Raw genomic sequence first — 19,767 nt, forward strand, 5'->3', positions numbered from 1 at the left:
CCTAGGGTTGTCGCATGCGTGACCAAGCAAGATCTGCCGACTGGGACAACGTATGCGCCGTCTTATCGGCAGATGAAGAAAGGTTCTGTGCGCGGCTGTGGTGGTGGTGTAATTCCGTTTCCTGCAAGTCCTGATCTGGAAAATAGCTCCGGTCCTACAACGATCATGATAAAAAACATCCCAAACCAATTTCAGTATACTCTCTCTCTCTCTCTCTGTTCATGGTTTTGTTTTTACTCTTCTTTGGTTATTTTTCGTACATGCAATAACTGTAGGGTTTGGATTTAACATGAAGGTTCAGTTTTTTTTTTATTTATTTTTTTATAATTTGTTTTACTTTATCAGAGCTTGTAAGAAGGAATTAACTCTTTTGTCTACCTTTATTTGAACCCTTTTGTCTCTATTCCCTTTTTGTGTTAGAAACGAGAAATAAAATTTTTTTTTTCTGAGGGAACATGAAACATAGATATAAGTTTATCTACTGTTTTTTTTTGTTTTTTATTTTTATTTTTTTTGATAAAATCTGTTCATACAGAAAAATTAATAGTAAAATGTGCAGGAGGTGTGATTTGTTGACCGTCCTGAGAAATCACTGCCGTGATGAGAACCTACGGGCTTGCAGAGAAGGTGTTTCCACGAAATCTGAGTTCGATTTTGTTTATCTTCCAATGGATTTTAATGTAAGTTTAAAATTTTCAGAAACTGTTTAGATTAGATTGTAAAAATTACTAATGGAGGTTATTTTATTGAGTCCAATTTAATGTTCTCTTTGGATCCGTGTAGGCAATTTTGGAACCATAAGAGGACTGCCAATCTGGGCTATGCCTTTGTTAATTTCACCAGTTTTACCGGCGCAAACAGATTTTACAAGAAGTTCCACAATGAACAATGGAAGGTACGCAGCAACAAGAAAACATGTGAAATTACTTCCGCTAAGATTCAGGTTAAAGTTCTACTCTTTTACTGGACGGGTTTTAGGTTTCGAATTTTTTTCATTCGATATTTTGAACTTGACCGGTTACTTTTTGGTTTTGACATGTTGTAGGGGCTAGAAGCTCTGAAGAAGAACTTTGAGAGTAAAGTGTTTTGGTGCCACACGGAGGAGTATTTGCCTGCGGTGGTGGAACCTCCGAGTGAAGGTGTTATGCATGCAGCCCAAAGTCACTCCGGTGGGGACACGTGTAGGGTTGCCCTTCGTGGATTATAGAGAGGCTAAGTGAGAAATCTGATGGCAGTGTGCGAGGAGAGACTAGCTGGGGTGACATGTGTTTTCATTCTCTCCCTAGCTGGAGTAGTCTAATCAGCACTTCAGATTTTTACTTTGGTCGAAAATCAGCACTTGGTTTGGTTGCAATATGTAGGGTGAAGTGGAAGCATAGGGTTTAAGATCATGACTAATTTTGTTTAGTAGGTTTTAGTTTTGATTAGCGTGCATGTGTAATGTTAATCTCGGATTTGCTTATTTATGGTTTTCTGAGTTTTCATGTTTTTTGTGCCGTGGTGCCAACTGCATGATGTAGTTAAATAGTTTCTTAAATTTTATTAATCTTATGTCCTTTCAATTTCAAGCATATTTTAAGGATTAACTTATGAAATTCAATTAAAAAGGAGAGGTGGGTAGGTTGAAATTTGAGCCTTCTCCCTTCGATGGCATGCATATTTTCCATCAGATAAAAGTTCAGAAGACGAGAGATATCATTCCGTAGTAATGGGAAACAAAGGGAGTGTCAGACATGGCGCCCCAAACTGGAGTAATGCAAATTTGGGTAAGCTTGACCTAGCTTATTGCAAGAATTACTAATTTACTATAAAATAAAAAAATAAAAAATAAAAAACCTGCGAAAGAACTGACGTGAAGACTTTTACTGACCAACCTGACCGCATACTCTAGTCCGGTGACTAGGAGCTATATGGATTTGTATTCCATCCGGATCCAAAATACAGAGATCCTAACATCTTAATCTTTTTATTATACATCTTGTGATTATAAATTATTTGATTTTTTTAATTTAAAATTAAACATAAATAATACCTGATAAAAGTTGACAGTACGATGTACAATTGGATTCCCATAAAGTGAATTCAGAGATGATCTTCTTCCCAGCTATATTATACATATACACACGCACTTGCAGATTTTTTTGGCGAAAGAATAGGATTTTTTTTCTTTTCCTAATATCTATCATCTTACGTCCTCTCTTATTTAAACAGCTATGATCACGTCATGTTTATATTTTGTTTTGAATTTTGTATATAGAGAAAAAACAAAAAAAGAGTGAGATGGGGGTAGGTCTGGCAATTCCTGACACGACCTGATAACCTGACACGACACGACACGAAATTAACAAGTGTTCAAATCGACACGATAGGGAATCGGGTCGTTATCGGGTAACCCGATAAGCACCTGTTAAGATAACGGGTTGATTCGGATATACACGTGGGTAACACGATACACGATAAGCAAAATATTAATTTTATAATTTTATAACCCTAAAAAAATACTATAATAATATATATATATATATTAATTTAACATTTTTATAACCCTAAAAACTATAATAATTATATATATATATTAAATTAAATATTAAAAATTGGTGACCATTGGATCAACTTAAATATACATACCATTCAATTCTTAAGTTTTATACGTACAAAATAAATAAATTTAAATCTATTTAATATATATATATATATACCATTGAACTTGATGGGATACGAATTCTACAAAACTAATTTCAACGATCCAGCTGTCAAACTTGTTTGTATATGCTTTGGGATCACATTAGCAAAAAATTGCAAAAAACAAACATTCAGAGATCAAGTAACGGGATAAAACTTTTTGACGGTTATCAATGAAAAATCACGATTTAACGGTTATTTTAATTCCAATTTTGATGATTTTTTACAGCTACACTTCTTGACCCTATATGAATACGATGAATGAACTCGATCTTCAATTTAAAATATTTACACTAGTGGATCTATTGAATAAACTCTTAAATGTTAGTGAATCTATTGTTTTGATAGAATAAGCATTCTACGAAACTAGTTTTAATGATCCAACCGTCAAACATATTTGTATATACTTTGAGATTGCATACGCCAAAAATTGTAAAAAACAAACATTCAGATATCGAGTAACCGGACAAAACTTTTTGACAGTTATAAATGAAAAATCACGATTTAACAGTTATTTTAACTCCGATTTTGATGATTTTTTACAGCTACACTCCTTGACCTTATATGAATACAATGAATGAATTCGATTTTCAATTTAAAATATTTACACTAGTGAATACCACAAAATCTTATGTTATACTTAATGAAAGTATGAATAAACTTTTAAGTGTTAGTGAATCTATCGTTTTGATGGGATACGCATTCTACGAAACTAATTTCAACAATCCAATCATCAAACATGTTTGCATATGCTTCAAGATTGCATATGCCAAAAATCGCAAAAAAGCAAACATTCAGAGATCAAATAACGGGACAAAACTTTTCGATGGTTATCAACAAAAAATCACGATTTAGCGATTATTTTAACTCTGATTTTTATGATTTTTTACAATTACACTCCTTGACCCTATATGAATACAATGAATGAATTCAATCTTCAATTTAAAATATTTACACTAGTGGATACCACCAAATCTTATGTTATACTTAATGAAAGTACGAATAAACTCATAAGTGTTAGTGAATCTATCATTTTGATGCGATTCGCATTCTACGAAACTAATTTCAACGATCCAATCGTCAAACTTGTTTGTATATGCTTCAAGACTGCATACGCCAAAAATCACAAAAAAAAAAAAAAAACATTCAGAGATCATATAATGGGACAAAACTTTTTGACGGTTATCAATGAAAAATCATGATTTAACCGTTATTTTTAACTTTGATTTTGATGATTTTTTACAGCTACACTCCTTAACCCTATACGAATACAATGAATGAACTCGATCTTCAATTTAAAATATTTACACTAGTGGATACCACAAAATCTTATGTTATACTTAATGATAGTATGAATAAACTCTTAAGTGTTAGTGAATCTATTGTTTGATGGGATACGCATTCTACGAAACTAGTTTCAACGATCAAACCGTCAAACATGTTTGTATATACTTCGAGATCACATACGCCAAAAATCGCAAAAAAACAAATATTCAGATATCAAGTAACCAAACAAAACTTTTTGACGGTTATCAACAAAAAATCACGATTTAACGGTTATTTTAACTCCGATTTTGATGATTTTTTACAGCTACACTCCTTGACCCTATATGAATACAATGAATGAACTCGAGCTTCAATTTAAAATATTTACACTAGTGGATACCCTAAAATCTTATGTTATACTTGATGAAAGTATGAATAAACTCTTAAGTGTTAGTGAATCTATCGTTTTGATGGGATACGCATTCTACAAAACTAATTTTAACGATCCAACCTGTCACACTTGTTTGTATATACTTTGAGATCGCATATGCTAACAATCGCAAAAAACAAGCATTCAGAGATCAAGTAACGGGATAAAACTTTTCGACGGTTATCAACCAAAAATCATGATTTAACGGTTAGTTTAACTCTGATTTTGATGATTTTTTATAGCTACACTCCTTGACCCTATATGAATACAACGAATGAACTTGATCTTCAATTTAAAATATTTACACTAGTGGATACCACAAAATTTTATGTTATACTTAATGAAAGTATGAATAAACTATTAAGTGTCAGTGAATTTATTGTGTTGATGTGATACGCATTCTAGGAAACTAATTTCAACGATCCAATCGTCAAACTTATTTGTATATGCTTCAAGATCGCATACACCAAAAATCGCAAAAAACAAACATTCAAAGATCAAGTAACGAGACAGAACTTTTCGACGATTATCAACAAAAAATCACGATTTAACGGTTATTTTAACTCCAATTTTGATGACTTTTTTACAGCTACACTACTTGACCCTATATGAATATAATGAATGAATTCGATCTTCAATTTAAAATATTTGCACTAGTGGATACCACAAAATCTTTTGTCATAATAATTGATGAAAATTGAGGATTTTGTAAAAGGAATAACATGCATGCTTTGAGTTCCATTGGCAAGCTTTGAACTTTTGAGAAAGGCTTCACAACCTTGAAAATAAAAACTCTTTCATTTTGCATATCCTTGCACATTTAATATTTTGAAAGATATTAGTAGTGTATGGATGTTTGTTTATTAGGCTCTTATTTTCGAGTGTAGATGTAGTACTTAAACGAAAAATGTGTTTTAATGTTTTGAAGTAATATTTATGTGGTAATGTGTGGTATTTGCAAATTTAAGAAAAAAAATATTTTTCTTAACGGGTCGGGTCACTTTACCCGTTGTGTAAAGTGACCCGACCTGTTAAGTACTCTTTAAGATAATGGGTGTGACACGACACGACACGACCCGTTAAGATAACAGGTGTTACAAAAAAATGACACGAACACAACAGACACGACCCGTTTACTAGGCCTAGATGAGGGGATAGGAAATGATGGTAATACGAGGGGAGATAATCCTACCAGAATAATGGAGAGGAAGGAAACAAAGTATGTAACCTGTGATGGGCACATTTGTCCTTATACATTAGGTCTGCCCTGCATTGCGCCATAGCAGTTTTCACATGAGGCATTTCAACCCACGTTGTCCCTTATTCCATGGGCAAGACTTTCTCATACCTATTGCAAAAACTAATTAACTAGCTAGAGATCGAGACCAAACTCTCGATCAAATAGGTCAATGAACAATCTCTAAGTTAAGAATGTTGAGCTGTCTGATTTGTTAGAAGAATGTTTTAGAATCAGGAGGAGATTAATTTGAACACATATGTGACCTTCTCGAAATTATCCCTTGTTGAAGTTGAGCAACGTTATATTCCCTTCGACTTATAGGTACTTCTATATCCCCCGTTGGGTCAAATTTGTGTTTTATTGTCATGTTCTTCATATATTTTGTTTACAAAGGTTATCCTTATGCACAAAGATAATCAATTTGGTTTTCTTCTCCATCATCAAGTTATGGAACAAGAATAAGGAACCAGAAAGAAAATATTAGCAACAACTAGTTTTATTGTGGACAATATTATTAACTAGGAAGAATGAAACAATCACTTGAATAATTTTAGAGAGAGAAGCTAGAGAGAGAATACTGTTTTATTGACTTTCTTTAGAGAGAAGAAAAGATAATGGAAAATGCCTTACAAGATTTGCTTTTATAGAGAAACTAACTATTACAGAATTACAATACTACCCTTCCATAGTCCAATCCTTTCTAACAAACTCAAAACTACATAACCAACTATTATGATTATTAATCCCCCTCAAACTAAGTGTGGAGCTGTCTAGCTTAGTTTGTTGCACAATTGGTGATAAACCTAAACTAAGATGTCTACAATGCTTGAAGAAAACTAGACTGTGTAACCCTTGGTGAAAACATCAGCAACCTGATCATCTGTTGGAATATAATGGACATTGATATCACATGTTTGTACTTTTTCTCGAACAAAATGGTAATTAGTGTTAAGATGTTTGATCTTGGAATGAAACACAGGATTAGAACATAATGCAAGTGCAGACAGGTTATCACAATGAAGAGAAGGAGGTATAGATAGAAACTAATGAATATCTTTAAACACATAACAAATCTAAAACACATCAACTGCACATTGTGCCAAGGCTTTGTACTCAGCTTCAGTTGAGCCTCTGGAGACTATAGAATGCTTTTTCGATTGCCATGAAACCGGATTGGATATAAGATAGACCACAAAACCAGAAATGGATCTTCTAGTGTTATTGTTAGCTGCCCAATCCGAGTCTAAATATGCAGTGATCTGAAAATTAGAACTCTTTGTATAGTGTAGACCATAGTTGACAGTCCCTTGAACATATTTGAGTATTCGTTTCACCAAATGTAAGTGTGCATTAGTTAGTTGTGTCATAAATTGACAAACAATATTCACTAAATAGGCAAGATTTGGTCTTGTAAAGGGTAAGAAGGGCACCGACAATACTACGATATTGACTTGGATCAGATAACAAAGCCCCTTCACCAACAAGAATCTAAGTGTGTACCAACAATTCTTTAGCATACTTGGATTGGTTTATGAACAAAGAACCATCATCATTATATTGGATATGTAATCCCAAGAAATAACTAAGTCTGCCCATATCCTTGAGATCAAACACCTCTGCCAAGTTGTTGATTATTTTTTTCACATTAGTTGGATTTGAACCAGTAATTATGATATCATCTATATATAGCAGCAACAAAACAATGTCTCCATTATCAGACTTGACAAACAAACTTGTATCTGAATGTGATGTTTAAAACCAAATGCTGAAAGATAGCTAGTAAACTTGGAATTCCAAGCTCTAGGAGCCTGTTTTAAACCATACAGAGATTTTACTAATATGCAAACATGATTTGGATTCTGAGCATCCACAAACCCTTGGGGTTGCTTCATATGTACTTACTCTTCTAAATCACCATGTAAGGATGCATTTTTGACATCTAATTGTCTCAAAGACCAACCAAATTGAGCAGCAAGTGCAAGTATAATTATGACTGTAGTATGCCTAACAACATGACTAAAAGTTGCAAAGTAGTCAAGGCCATGTTCTTGAGTAAATCCCTGTGCAACCAATCTGGCTTTGAATCTTGAAATAGACCCATATGGATGCGTCTTTATCTTGTAGACCCACTTACTTCCCATAACAGTTTTATTTGATGGAGGTGGGACTAAGATCCAAGTACCCTACGCTTTGAGAGCATCAAATTCCTCCTGCATTGCATTCTGCCATTCTTTTTTACCAGCAGTATCCTTGAAGGTTTTTGGTTCTTCATGATTAGATATATTAGCTAGGAATGAAAAACCAGTTTGATATTGATCCAGACATTAACTATCAGAATTAAAATTCATTAGTTGTAAAGAAGACAACTCAGGTAGTAATGCGAGATAACTAGCATAATTCTTCCTTGTGATTGCACTTGTTTGCAATCGAGTTTGCATCCCATGTGACCTTATAGGACTAGTAGCTAATGCAATAGATGAAGAAGACGTAGTAAAAGGTAGAACTACCTATAATTGTGCAGGATCTATGACCTTATAGGACTAACCTACTCTTCCACCACCACCCCCCCTTCCCCTAAAATTATGTTTGCAAGCTTTTGATTTGCATCCCAAACTGAGTAAGTACAAAATTGTAAAATCATACAAAAATTGTAAACACTTCTGATTTATTACTCATTGGAAAAATCCACACATATTTGGTATATTCATCAATTAGAGTTACATAGTACCAACATCCTTCTAAGGACTTCACAAGAGAAGGACCCCAAATATCTGAATGCACTTTTTCAAATGGATAGGTACAAGTATTTGATCTAATTGGAAATAGGGTTCTAGACATTTTCTTGAATACAAGGAACACAAATACTATGCTTATTATCTATACTAGCTATAATATTTGACTTCTGTAGCATGGAATTCATGATTTCATGAGTATGATAACCCAACCTCTGATGCCAAGTGTTAGACTTGATAGCTTTACCCATATATGCAATTGGATTACTTGTAATAGACTGCACTCCTCTTTTACTTTGCACAACTGGAATCTAGAATAATTCTTCAAGCTTACTCTTTCCTTGATACATTATTTCCCTTGTCCTCTGTCTTCCTGTCCTGCACAAAGAATTCAGATTCATCACATATAAACCAACTCTTATGGTCAGCACAGAGTTGTTTCACAGATAATAGGCTCATAGTAATATGTGGAACATGTAATACTTTATTGAGAATAAGAGAGTGATTGTTAGTTTGTAAAGTAGATGATCCAATGTTATGAATTGGTATACCCATACCATTTCCAATGGTTATTTTCTCAAAACCCTCAAACGGTGTGACTTAAGTCAAAGAATTAATGTCAACTGTCATATGATGAGATACACCGAAATCAACAATCCAGGCATCTTAAGGAATGATTGTGTGTTTTGTTAAGCATTCATGGCAGATAATGATGGTGGTGGAGGCTGACCTTAATAAGAATAATTGCTTCTCTGATAGTAATCAGCAGTTGAATATCCTCTTTTGCCATATACTTGGCATTCAACAACAAAGCTTGAATTAGAAAAGTTGATATTCATGTGATAACAATTTGCTACAGTATGCCCTCTTTTATTACAGATTTGACACTCTATCACAACATTTATCTTAGTATTAGTATTCCCAGACCAAGAATTATTGCCATGTTGCCTTGAGTTACTCAAACCATATCCTCTTACCCTGAAACTGTTGCTATTTCTATAATTATTTCCTTTATATTGATTGTCATGTGATGCTCGAGGCCCAAACTGAACTCCTATATTAGATTGTGCACTAGGATTATTTTGATCACTAGAATTACCAACAAAACCATATCCATAAGATTCACCAGGATATATAGTAGATGGTGATGATAGAAAGTATGGTGTAGGATGCTATGAAGAAGTATGATACAATGGATGTTTAAAGGTTGGTGGTAATGAATGATTGAATGGATTGTCTTGACCCTGAGAAGTAGAACCATTTGGTATTGCAGTGATTGTCCCACTAGTACTAGTAGGAATATGGCTATGTGCTTGAGAATTCGAAGAAGATGCCAAACTAAAGCTAGAACTTGGATTTGAACCTTGAACATACAATGCAGATAAGTTCTGAGACAGGATATTAATCTCTCATTCAATTTCCCTTTATTCCCCCAATAATGGTGCTCTAAACTCCTTCAAGGTAATGGATGATTCCCTAGCCAAAATGACTGTACGAATAACACCATATTACTTCGGCAAACCAACAAGACCAGCAATCATTATATCATTGTCAAATATAGATTCACCTGCAGCAGTGAGTTGATCCCTAATACTTTTTAGCTTCAAGAGATGCTTATTAATTGTATCAGTTCCTTTTTGAATTGTGTGCAACTTAGTTTTGAGATGGTTGCCTCTAGACTTAGAAATAGACGCATATCTATCAACCAAATTGATCCATGCCTCATGAGCAACTAATAACATACTCCATTGCCTCATTAGTTAAAGTAGCAATAAGTAAACTGAGCAACGCCACATCTGTAGACTCCCAATCCATAAAAGACTCAGTAATCTCCTTTGTAACCCTAACTTCTGTACTAACAACATACTTTGATGGACACAGAGTAGTGCCATCGAAATGACCAAACAATTTATACCCTCTCAAAATAGATTGAAATTGAAACGCCCATTTAGCAAAATTATCATCTCTTAGCTTTATGGTAAGCATGCCCAGTATTCCATTGACTTTAAAAGTTGAATTACTCATGATTATCCTCAAACAATAGCAACTAATCACCAATTGAGATTATACGCAGAGATTGACACTCTGATGAGAAAGAATGACACTTTCTTAAACACACAATTTCTTGACTGAGAAAGAATAACACTTTCTTGAACACACAACTTCTTGATCTAGAAAGAATGACACTTTCTTGAACGCATGAAAGAATAACACTTTTAGCAAAATGAATCTAATTATCGCAGCAAATCAACATATACATATCAACAAAACATCCCAAATCATTACTTTGCAAACACCACCAATATGCTTCGATTGAAGAAACTGAGTAATTAGGAAAGAACAAAACCACCTGAAATGAAAGTAGAATTCAGGAATACCCCAACAATCTTTCTTCGACTTGAAATCTCCAGCACCATCTTCATGAATAGCAAACAACGAATTCCAGCAATCAACAGAACCAAATCGAACCACCAATCGAGCGACAAACAGTGGAGCCAATCAGGATCGGAATCGGTGATGAACCAATGTCGATGATGATACCATATTAACTAGGAAGAATGAAAGAATTGCTTGAACAATTTCAGAGAGAGAAGCTAGAGAGAGTTTATTGACTTTCCTTGGCAAATGCCTTACAAGATTTGCTTTTGTAGAGAAACTAACTATTACAGAATTACAATACTACCCTTCTCATATTCCAATCCTTTCTAACAAACCCAATCCTTCCTAACAAACTCAAAATTACATAACCAAGTATTATGAATATTATATATCATGGTGTTCATATAGATTTATTGTATGCCTCTTTTGAGATTGTGCTCTTCATATAGCTAATTAATCTGTATACATTTGTCACTTAATGAAATTTGCATGTCTCAAAAAACTCAGCTAACAACATATATAGGAGAGAATTTATCATTTTCCACATTTCCTTTTCCTTTCTCAACTATTTGGAAGCTCCATTTACAATTACAATTTCAATAATTATATATGTCAATCAATCATAATCATTTTTGTTTACCTTGACGTGCATATTAATTAAATAACACTACAAAATGAAAATTATTTAAACATGTTGAATATTATACTTACTTTAAAATCTTATGTTAACCTTTTGTTACTTAGACATTTTCTCCAACATAATAAACTTACAAACTTAAAATATCACTTAAGGCAAAAGCAAGAATAATAAGTGAGAGGCTGTAAATCAAAGTGATGAAACAAAGAGAATATATAGATTAATTCTTATTTTCTTGGTTTGCATATATTAAAGTAAACCTTTACAACGCAGGCATTGCAGCCTTCGAGATTTTGGAGCACGGATATCTTTACAGCAAGGCCTCGTTTGTGTGCTCAAAACAGGCATTGAAGCCTTTTAGATTTTGGAGCTCCCATATCTTTTTTGCAGGGCTCGTTTGTCAGCTAAAAAATGGTAAAAACTGCTACAACAAATCCTTCATGTTTTGCTCGCTGCACGTACTGGGTAAACTCAGATACCAATTGATTTGGAGTTGGTCAAAGCCAATGCATGCATAAACGAAAGGCCATCATTCTCTCTGGAGATTTTTCAGTGTGATCGTCATACGAGATGATACATTACATGTTCTTATATAAATGATGGAATATATGTGTTAAACGGTTAATAATTTAAAAATTAAAATTTTCCACCACTTATATAAAAACACATGATGTATCATCCGTGTTCCCGTCATAATTAAAAATTTCTCTATTCTCTCGTACACAAGCATTAAATGCTAAATGCATCTCTCTCTCTCTCTCTCTCTCTCTCTCTCTCTCTCAAACCTCATTGTCTGTCTAAAGTGCCCTTCTGCTTCTGGGTTCAAAGTTGTCAATTATGGCCCTTTTTCTACAACCATACTCAAATCATTCATTCCTAGCTAAGTCAGAAATAATAAGGTTTCTGTTGAGTTTTTCAGGTGGACGGGTCAAGGGTCCCACTTTAATAGTATTGATATTGTTTTTAATTTGGTAATTACTATCTGTTCAATTCGCTAGGTGTGAGATTTTATCACAAAAAGCCTTTATGTTAGTTAAAGTGGGATAATCCTATTTAAACTCTTATTCTTCTTTCCCTCTAGCCAATTTGGGATTTAACACGCCCCAACACGTGAGACCCCAATTAGTGGGTCACACGTGAAGATCCATATATCGGCAAACACTTGGAGCCAATTTGGGACTCACCCAACATGCGGTGCCAAAGAAGACCCACCCAACATGCGGTGCCAAAGAGGACCCACCCAATCACGTGGCAATACAAGCCCGTCCCTTGGCTTTGATACTATGTTGAATTTTTCAGGTCGACGGATCGGGAGCCTCACTCCAATAACATCGATATTATCTTCAATTTGGTAATTACCATTTGCCCAATCCGTTAGGTGTGGGGTTTTATCATAAAAGACCTTGGTAGTAATTAGAGTGGGTAATCCTAGTTAAACTCTTATTCTTCTTTCCCTTTGGCTGATGTGGGATTCAACAATTTTAGCATTTTCTACAACCAAATGTTTGGTGGTTATTAGGTGGAAGAGAGATGATTTTCATGCACCATTTTAACTTCTCACATACCTTCTATTTATTTTAATCGTCTAATAGAATAAATCATATGAGAACACCAAACAAGCTTGTGTTTGAGGATATAAAAAAACGTATTTCTAATTTCTTAGTTGCAAGATCCATCGATGACAATAAAAAATGCAGAAGGGAAATTAGGGTTGTGCTTATGGAAAGCTTTTATCCCATAAATAATCTAACTGATCTATTAATTTGTTGTGTTTGAGTTGATGCACATACGTCGTGAACATAACTATTAAGAAATAAGAAAAATTATTTAATTTCTTCCATTTATAATATCACTCTCATCAACGAAAGAAAAAATGAAACTCTGAAAATATACCCTTCTTTTGACCAAAATTGTTAAGTTTGAACGACCCAAAAATAACAATTTCCCTATCATTGAAGGTAATAACTGTTCTACTAACCGTAGCCCCGGTTCTCACCTGAGTCCTTACCAATCATTTGAGAGATTAATGCAGGTTCAAATGGACCAAATTACCTTCGCCAACTTGATCATCAATGCATGTAACAGCAGATTGCAGAAACTGCAATTCATGCCATTGTTATTTTAACAGTGGATACATGTTTGTTTTTTTGTCCTCCAGAAACCATTACTCTAATTCATTCTATTTTTGTTACTTTGGTGTAAGGGTGGACACGTTTCCATCCGTGGCCACTAGAGTGATTTTTGCATGATTTTAATAGTTATTTTAATTTGCAGTAGCAGTATGGGAAGTAACTCAATTATTTATAAACACATATAAGATCCCACATCCCGTCAATGTGGGATCATCCACAACACGCCTCTTTATGTGTGACAAATTTTCAAGCGTAACACGTTGGCAACACTAATCGGATGACGTGGAGCATGTGTGACAACTGAGCTTTACACAATATGGGAATAGTCCAATTAAAACTAATTGGCAATATAAGAAATACCCAATTATTCATAAGTACGTGCAAAATCCCTCCTCTCAGTGACGAAAATTGTTAGGGGAAGGGATGAACTTTAAAAGGGAGAGAGAACCTGTCAATTTATAGTACCAATGGGACCTTTGTGCGATGAACCTTCAATCACGTAAAGGTTGCAGTAATTATCTTAGCTGAAACGTTCAACTTGCCATCTTAAATCACTTCGAGCAGCGAGATGTCGTTGAACAAGATAGTAGCGGGAAAATGTTCGTCGCGTGAGTTTTTGGCACCAAAAACTAACCTTCTCTACTTTTTTTCTATGCCTTTGCGCGACAAATGCATGCATTTGTCATGCCAAGTTATCTTGCGCAATGCAGTTCTTCGTCGCACAAGTTTTTTTTACTATTTTTTTAAGATGTTTTTGCACGATTGTGCACTGAATTGGTCGCGCTGGTCACAATTGCACGACGAGATTTCCTTCATCACGCAACATTTCATTGCCGAAATAGGTTTTTCTACTAATGAGCCCAAATTTTGAGGGAAGACCGGTCAGAGAAGGAGTGGCAGTGGTGGGAGTATAGGTGGATAGTGGGTTGTGTGTGGTTCACGCGATGGGTTTTTTAAAATTTTTATTTTTCTTTTTCAATAGATTGCTTTTTTACGTCTTCTTATTATAAATTTCTTGTACCTTTTTAGAAATGATATATTTACACTTAATAGAAATTGATATTGAACTTGTCATCTATGATGAATCAATTTTATATTATATATATATTTTTTTCTGTTCTTGGTATATTTTGGTGAGATTTTGATGTTCTTTTTTATGTATTTTCAATATAGGACATGAGAATCCATTTTGGGCATAAAGTAATCAAGCGGTGGAATTCTTGAGTGATTCCAATTGGAGTGGGTTCGTGATTTTGCCAAGAAGGTTATATCAAAATTTCATAATTTTATTTCAAAGCATCTGATCGTGACAAATTAATTTAGAGAGATTATATTCACACACCCCAAATTACTTTTCTCACACCTTTTTAATTTTTTAATATTTTCCACACACTACTAACACTTGATAGAAAAATATTAAAAAAAATTAAAAAGGTGTGAAAAAAATAATTTGGGGTGTATGAATATAATCTCCCTTGATTTATGCCTAGCGTGCGGTGTTGACAAATTGGGTTGCAGAGCTTATTTATGACTTTTGGGCTAGAAGATGATGAATTTTGAACTTGTGCTCTTCTTGGAACTTGAAGAGGTGGTCCTAATCTTTAATTCAAGATGTTTTGGAGCTCTGAAGGTCTAGAAACATGGCTATTTCTTTGCTGGACAGATTTCCTTATCAGATTTGGATTGTGTTTTTCATAGTTTTAGAAGACCTTTTATAGCAAGGATTTTAATTTGTAGTAGTATAAATAAGGCTATTTAGCCATTAGGGTTCTCTACGCGACATTAAGATAACTTAGCAAACTTTGGAGAATTTCAGATTTTTTACTTATAAGGTTTTTTCAATCATTTTTCTAGTTAATGATGTTTTCTTTAGTTTTTATTATGATTATGCATGCTTACTTTGAATTATTAATCACCTTGTTTAAACTATCTAATTGACTTAATGATTCATGACCATTAAGGTATTTAGACAAGTAATTTGATGCAATTTCTGTTGGAACATCACCCTGAAATTGAGGAGAGCTTTTTGTGATTAGTGATTGTAAGTTCACTTAAGGCGAACATCATGCTCTTAAGGGTTGCATGGTTTTTCAAAGGGTTTTCACAAAACTTAATGAGTCTTGAATATTTACATTTGATTTAAACATCACAGACAGGTTGCATGTTAGATATAGGTTTTCGCTTGAACATCAAGAGGAAAATATGTATTAGGAAAACTTAACCTTCAATGCATGTATGTGGAAATTCATAAGTAATTGGTAAAATTGAATAGGATTGTTAATGATGGTGGTGGAACCCTAGTGCTTAAAATGATTTTTAAAACTGTTTTCCTTTTAGTTAATTTTACTTTGCCATTTATTTAATTGTTTTTAATTTAAATTCCCAAAATCAACCTTTTCCAACTTTTTTTTTCAAATAATTAATTAAGAATTGGTTTAAATACAAATTATTGATCCACTCCCTATGGATAATGACATTGCTTGAACCGTTTATACTACAATTACCTTGTTCTGTTGCAAGTATTTTTAAATATTTTTATCCCTATTTTTGCAGGTGGTACAAAATCCCATCAAGAAATTGGGGCCGTTGCATAAAAGTATGCATGCATAATATTATAAGCAATTGAATAAAGACTACATATTCATGCTAAGGCTCATGGCCTCACCCTAGCAAAACTAATATTATTATGAAGAAAAAGATTGAAAACACCTTAAAGTAGAAGTCTGAAATTCTTCAAGAACCCTAACCAATTTCCTATCTGCCAAGGTCCCAAAAAAGAAAAGCCAAAACAACTAGGGGCCAGCCAACGACCTTATATATCTCCTAAGCTATCCATAAATTTAAATTTAAATTTATTACTTATAAGTAAACATGATTATCACTAAAATGTACGTAAATGACCAAATGTCAAACAATTAAAAATTTAGACGTGAAGAAAGAAATCAAATTGGAGACAGCTAATTTGATGCCGATTATTTGTTGGCAATTGTGGTTTATCTCTCTAAAATTTTGATATAATATCAGAGTTGGTTAGCTGATAAGGTTCATACCTTTTGTATCATATCTTGTAAACCACATTATGTGGTTGATGGTACCTCTTTAAACATTAAACAAGGATGGTGCTTCTTTAAACATTAGAAAAGGAATCCAATCACCGGTTGTTGTGTCATATAGTCTACAAAATATGCTTAAAGTAGATGGTTCCTTTAGAATCACCTAGAAAAAAAAAGGGCCCATGCATGCACCATGCAGTTGCAGTAGAAAAATGTGCTAGAAGTCACAACTAGGGCCAGCCAATTTATATGTGCTAGAAAAGCTAGGGCCAGCCAATTTATTCACAAGGGATTGGACATATTACATACTTGACTACGTACTAGACACTAGTATAATTATATTTTTGATCATACAACACTAGAAATCTCAGAGTGAGTTGACTATAAGTTTGAAGTCATCATGAGCTAACAGCCCCATCCCCATCTATATCAATTGAAGCAATAATCCCCTCGCAATCCTCAAGTGTGAGCTCAAACCCCAAATCATCTCCCATAACCTCATAAAGCTCCTCTGCAGTCACAATCTCATCCCCATTGACATCCAACGCCTCAAAAGCGTTCTTGAGAACATTAACGAGTCCCCCGAATTCCATATTCTTCGTGTTCATTTCCAAGAACTCCTCGATGCTCAGAAACCCATCTTTGTTCGTGTCCCCTTGCTGCAGCATTGCCCGCACATCTTCTTCACTAGGGTTGTACCCAAGTGACCCTAAAATCCCACCAAGCTCCGCAGCAGTAATTTTGCCATCATTGTCTGCATCAAAAGCTCTAAATGCTTCTACTAGGCCTAGCACTTGGCTCAGTGTCTCAGTTTCTGCTGAGAGGGAGATGTGCTGAGCCATGGAATAAGGTTGATGATCAAGGACTTGTATTTAGTTTCTGCAATTATATTGGCACACCCCCAGCTACATGTATATATGTGTGAGTGTGTATGTAAGTAGGGAAAAAGGGGATGAATTCCCTTGATTATTTTTGGGGTGTTGATGTAAAGTTGGGAAAGAAACAAAAGGTAAGAATAGATTCTTATGCTTGTGAATTATTAGAGTTATCGCATTTTGTTACGATAAGATTATTCTGGCTGAGTGCTCATGGAATGATCTTGGCAAAGTTGTTTTGTTTGATTCTGCAAGAGTGATTCCCATTAGGACTAAAATTGCTTTCGGATAATTAAAAGTGTTTTCAGATAGCACCGTTTGCAAAAAAGAAAAAAAAAAAAAAAAAAAAAAAAGGAGGTTGGGGGGGGGGGGGTGGGTTTGAAAGTGTTTTTGGATGGTAAACTCTTTAATATTATTTGAAAAATCAGAATAGTGTCATAGATATTATGTTAAAATGTGATTGTGTAAATTTTAGATTAGATTTGATACTATTTATTCTTCCCTATTAGGATTGTCTTCCTTGGAGAGAAGGATTCTTGCCTCCCTTCTTACTATAAATAAAGGTATTGTGTAAGAGGAATAACACAAACCCTACAAACACGTCTCTTTCTCTACTCTCTCTCTGTCGCGCCCTCTCTCTCTCCCTTGTCAAATTAAATACATGTGTCTCTCCCTTGTCAGATTAAATAAACCACAACATGTTATCAACAAGCTCATACCGTTTGACTTAGGAATCTGATGTGGAAATTATTCATGTTCAATCAGGAGAGTATTACGTTTCAATTATTTCTTAATTGATTAAATTTTGATTTTATTGAATTCATATCCTTTTATTGATTTGATTTATTTTTCTTGTGCTGAACGTGTACCAACTTTGGAATGGAAGGTCGCAATTAAAGAAAGAATTTTTTGCATCAAACTAGTTAATAAATATCATCACGCAATCAGGTTTTTTTCAAATAACGGTTTTTACCTCTATATTTTTACAGTCCTAATAATATGAACATTCACCGTAATATATAACTCAACTTTACGTTTTAAATTCTATATAAATTATGTATGCATTATAATTATAATCTTGTTGAATTATGTGAAATGATATTGTGTTATTGCTGTGAATTATTATATCTGCAATTGAATTAAAAATTGAAAAAAAATTATTACGGTTTTGAAAACTCAACCCAGCGAGTTGTAGACCTTGAGCCGCGCCACCACCCAAGACACGGAGCTGCAATGCAACAGAGCACAGCTCTGCTGTGCTGAAAACCCAAAAAACGACGCTTTTGGCGTCACCCCCAACCCAGAAAACCTAGCCTCGCTGGAAGCCGAGTCCACAGCTTTGCCGTTCTTTTTCTGGACATGGCGACCAGCAATTGTACCCCTTTGGGGTTTACATCGTCATTTCCGACGACGTCCTTTGTATTTGCCATTGAAATTCATTGAAATTGAAGATTCCTCGAATCGAATCCTCTCGGTTCTACCCTTTCCGGACGTTGAGGATCCTCCTCCATCATTGAGACTGGTTCTTCGATGAACCACCATTCATTGCGACTCACTCTCAAGGTTTCCCGACCAAGACACAATTGCCAGAAGTGACGCTTCGGCTTTCTTCCCCGTGAACCCGCCCATCAGGGCTGGGATTCTTGATTGGACCAAAAACCACGGCCCTTTGGGCTTAGATCACCTCGCCTTCAGTATAATTTTCTTTGGGCCTGCATTCGCGAGTTGCCGCCTATCCCGCTCAACCAACACGACACCAACCCAATTGGGCTCTAGTGTTCCCGTGTCTGGCGCCGCAGTGGAACCCAACTCGCGTGGCTATTGTCGATTCCCTACACAGTACCACATTGGATCCTAGCCTCTGTGCTAGTGCATCCATGTATGCAATGGATAGTATTGGCGCCCTCTTTTGGGCCTCTGCCATCTAGGCCTTCGTCTGAAGCCCACCTCTGTGAGCATGGGTTTATTGTCCTAGCTTGGCCCGCCTCATGTCCAACCCAGATTTGGGCCTGGACCCCACGACAATAATTTTTAAGCCCACCAATGGGCCTTGGTCCTATTGGGCCACAGAGCCTTATTAAGGATCACATAGTCTTATTTGTCTTTTTTAAGGCCTTATGGTGTTTTTAATTTTTTTCACCCAACCCTTAATTTTGGCCCAAAGTCAAATATTGAATTCAATTATAATCATAGGCCCTCCAAACCTACTTGTATATATTTGTTACATATTTCTGTATATATTTGCGTTTGTTTGCACGCACTATGAACCTGAAGTTCATAAACTTTTCTCGAAAAAAAATTTAATTGAATGGATTTAAGCTTTCGTATGTATGTGACTGAT

At 34.8% G+C, this 19,767-nt stretch overlaps 1 protein-coding gene across 1 annotated transcript; it reads right to left on the minus strand.

Annotated features, from left to right (window-relative positions):
• Nucleotides 1–16,769: 16,769 nt before the first annotated feature.
• Nucleotides 16,770–17,465, minus strand: LOC103956977 (probable calcium-binding protein CML29). The gene has a single exon (XM_009369037.3). The coding sequence runs from the start codon at nt 17,391–17,393 to the stop codon at nt 16,950–16,952; it is 444 nt and encodes a 147-aa protein (XP_009367312.2). The 5' UTR covers nt 17,394–17,465; the 3' UTR covers nt 16,770–16,949.
• Between the last annotated feature and the right edge of the window lie 2,302 nt (nt 17,466–19,767).

Source organism: the organism of the source record quoted next, unplaced genomic scaffold (assembly GCF_019419815.1).
Source record: "Pyrus x bretschneideri cultivar Hongxiangsu unplaced genomic scaffold, Pyrus_bretschneideri_v1 Contig17, whole genome shotgun sequence".
NCBI lineage: Eukaryota > Viridiplantae > Streptophyta > Magnoliopsida > Rosales > Rosaceae > Pyrus > Pyrus x bretschneideri.

What these genes read in the sequence shown, in the direction of transcription:
- LOC103956977 (XM_009369037.3), bottom strand. Translation starts at nt 17,393, where the DNA reads ATGGCTCAGCACATCTCCCTCTCAGCAGAAACTGAGACACTGAGCCAA.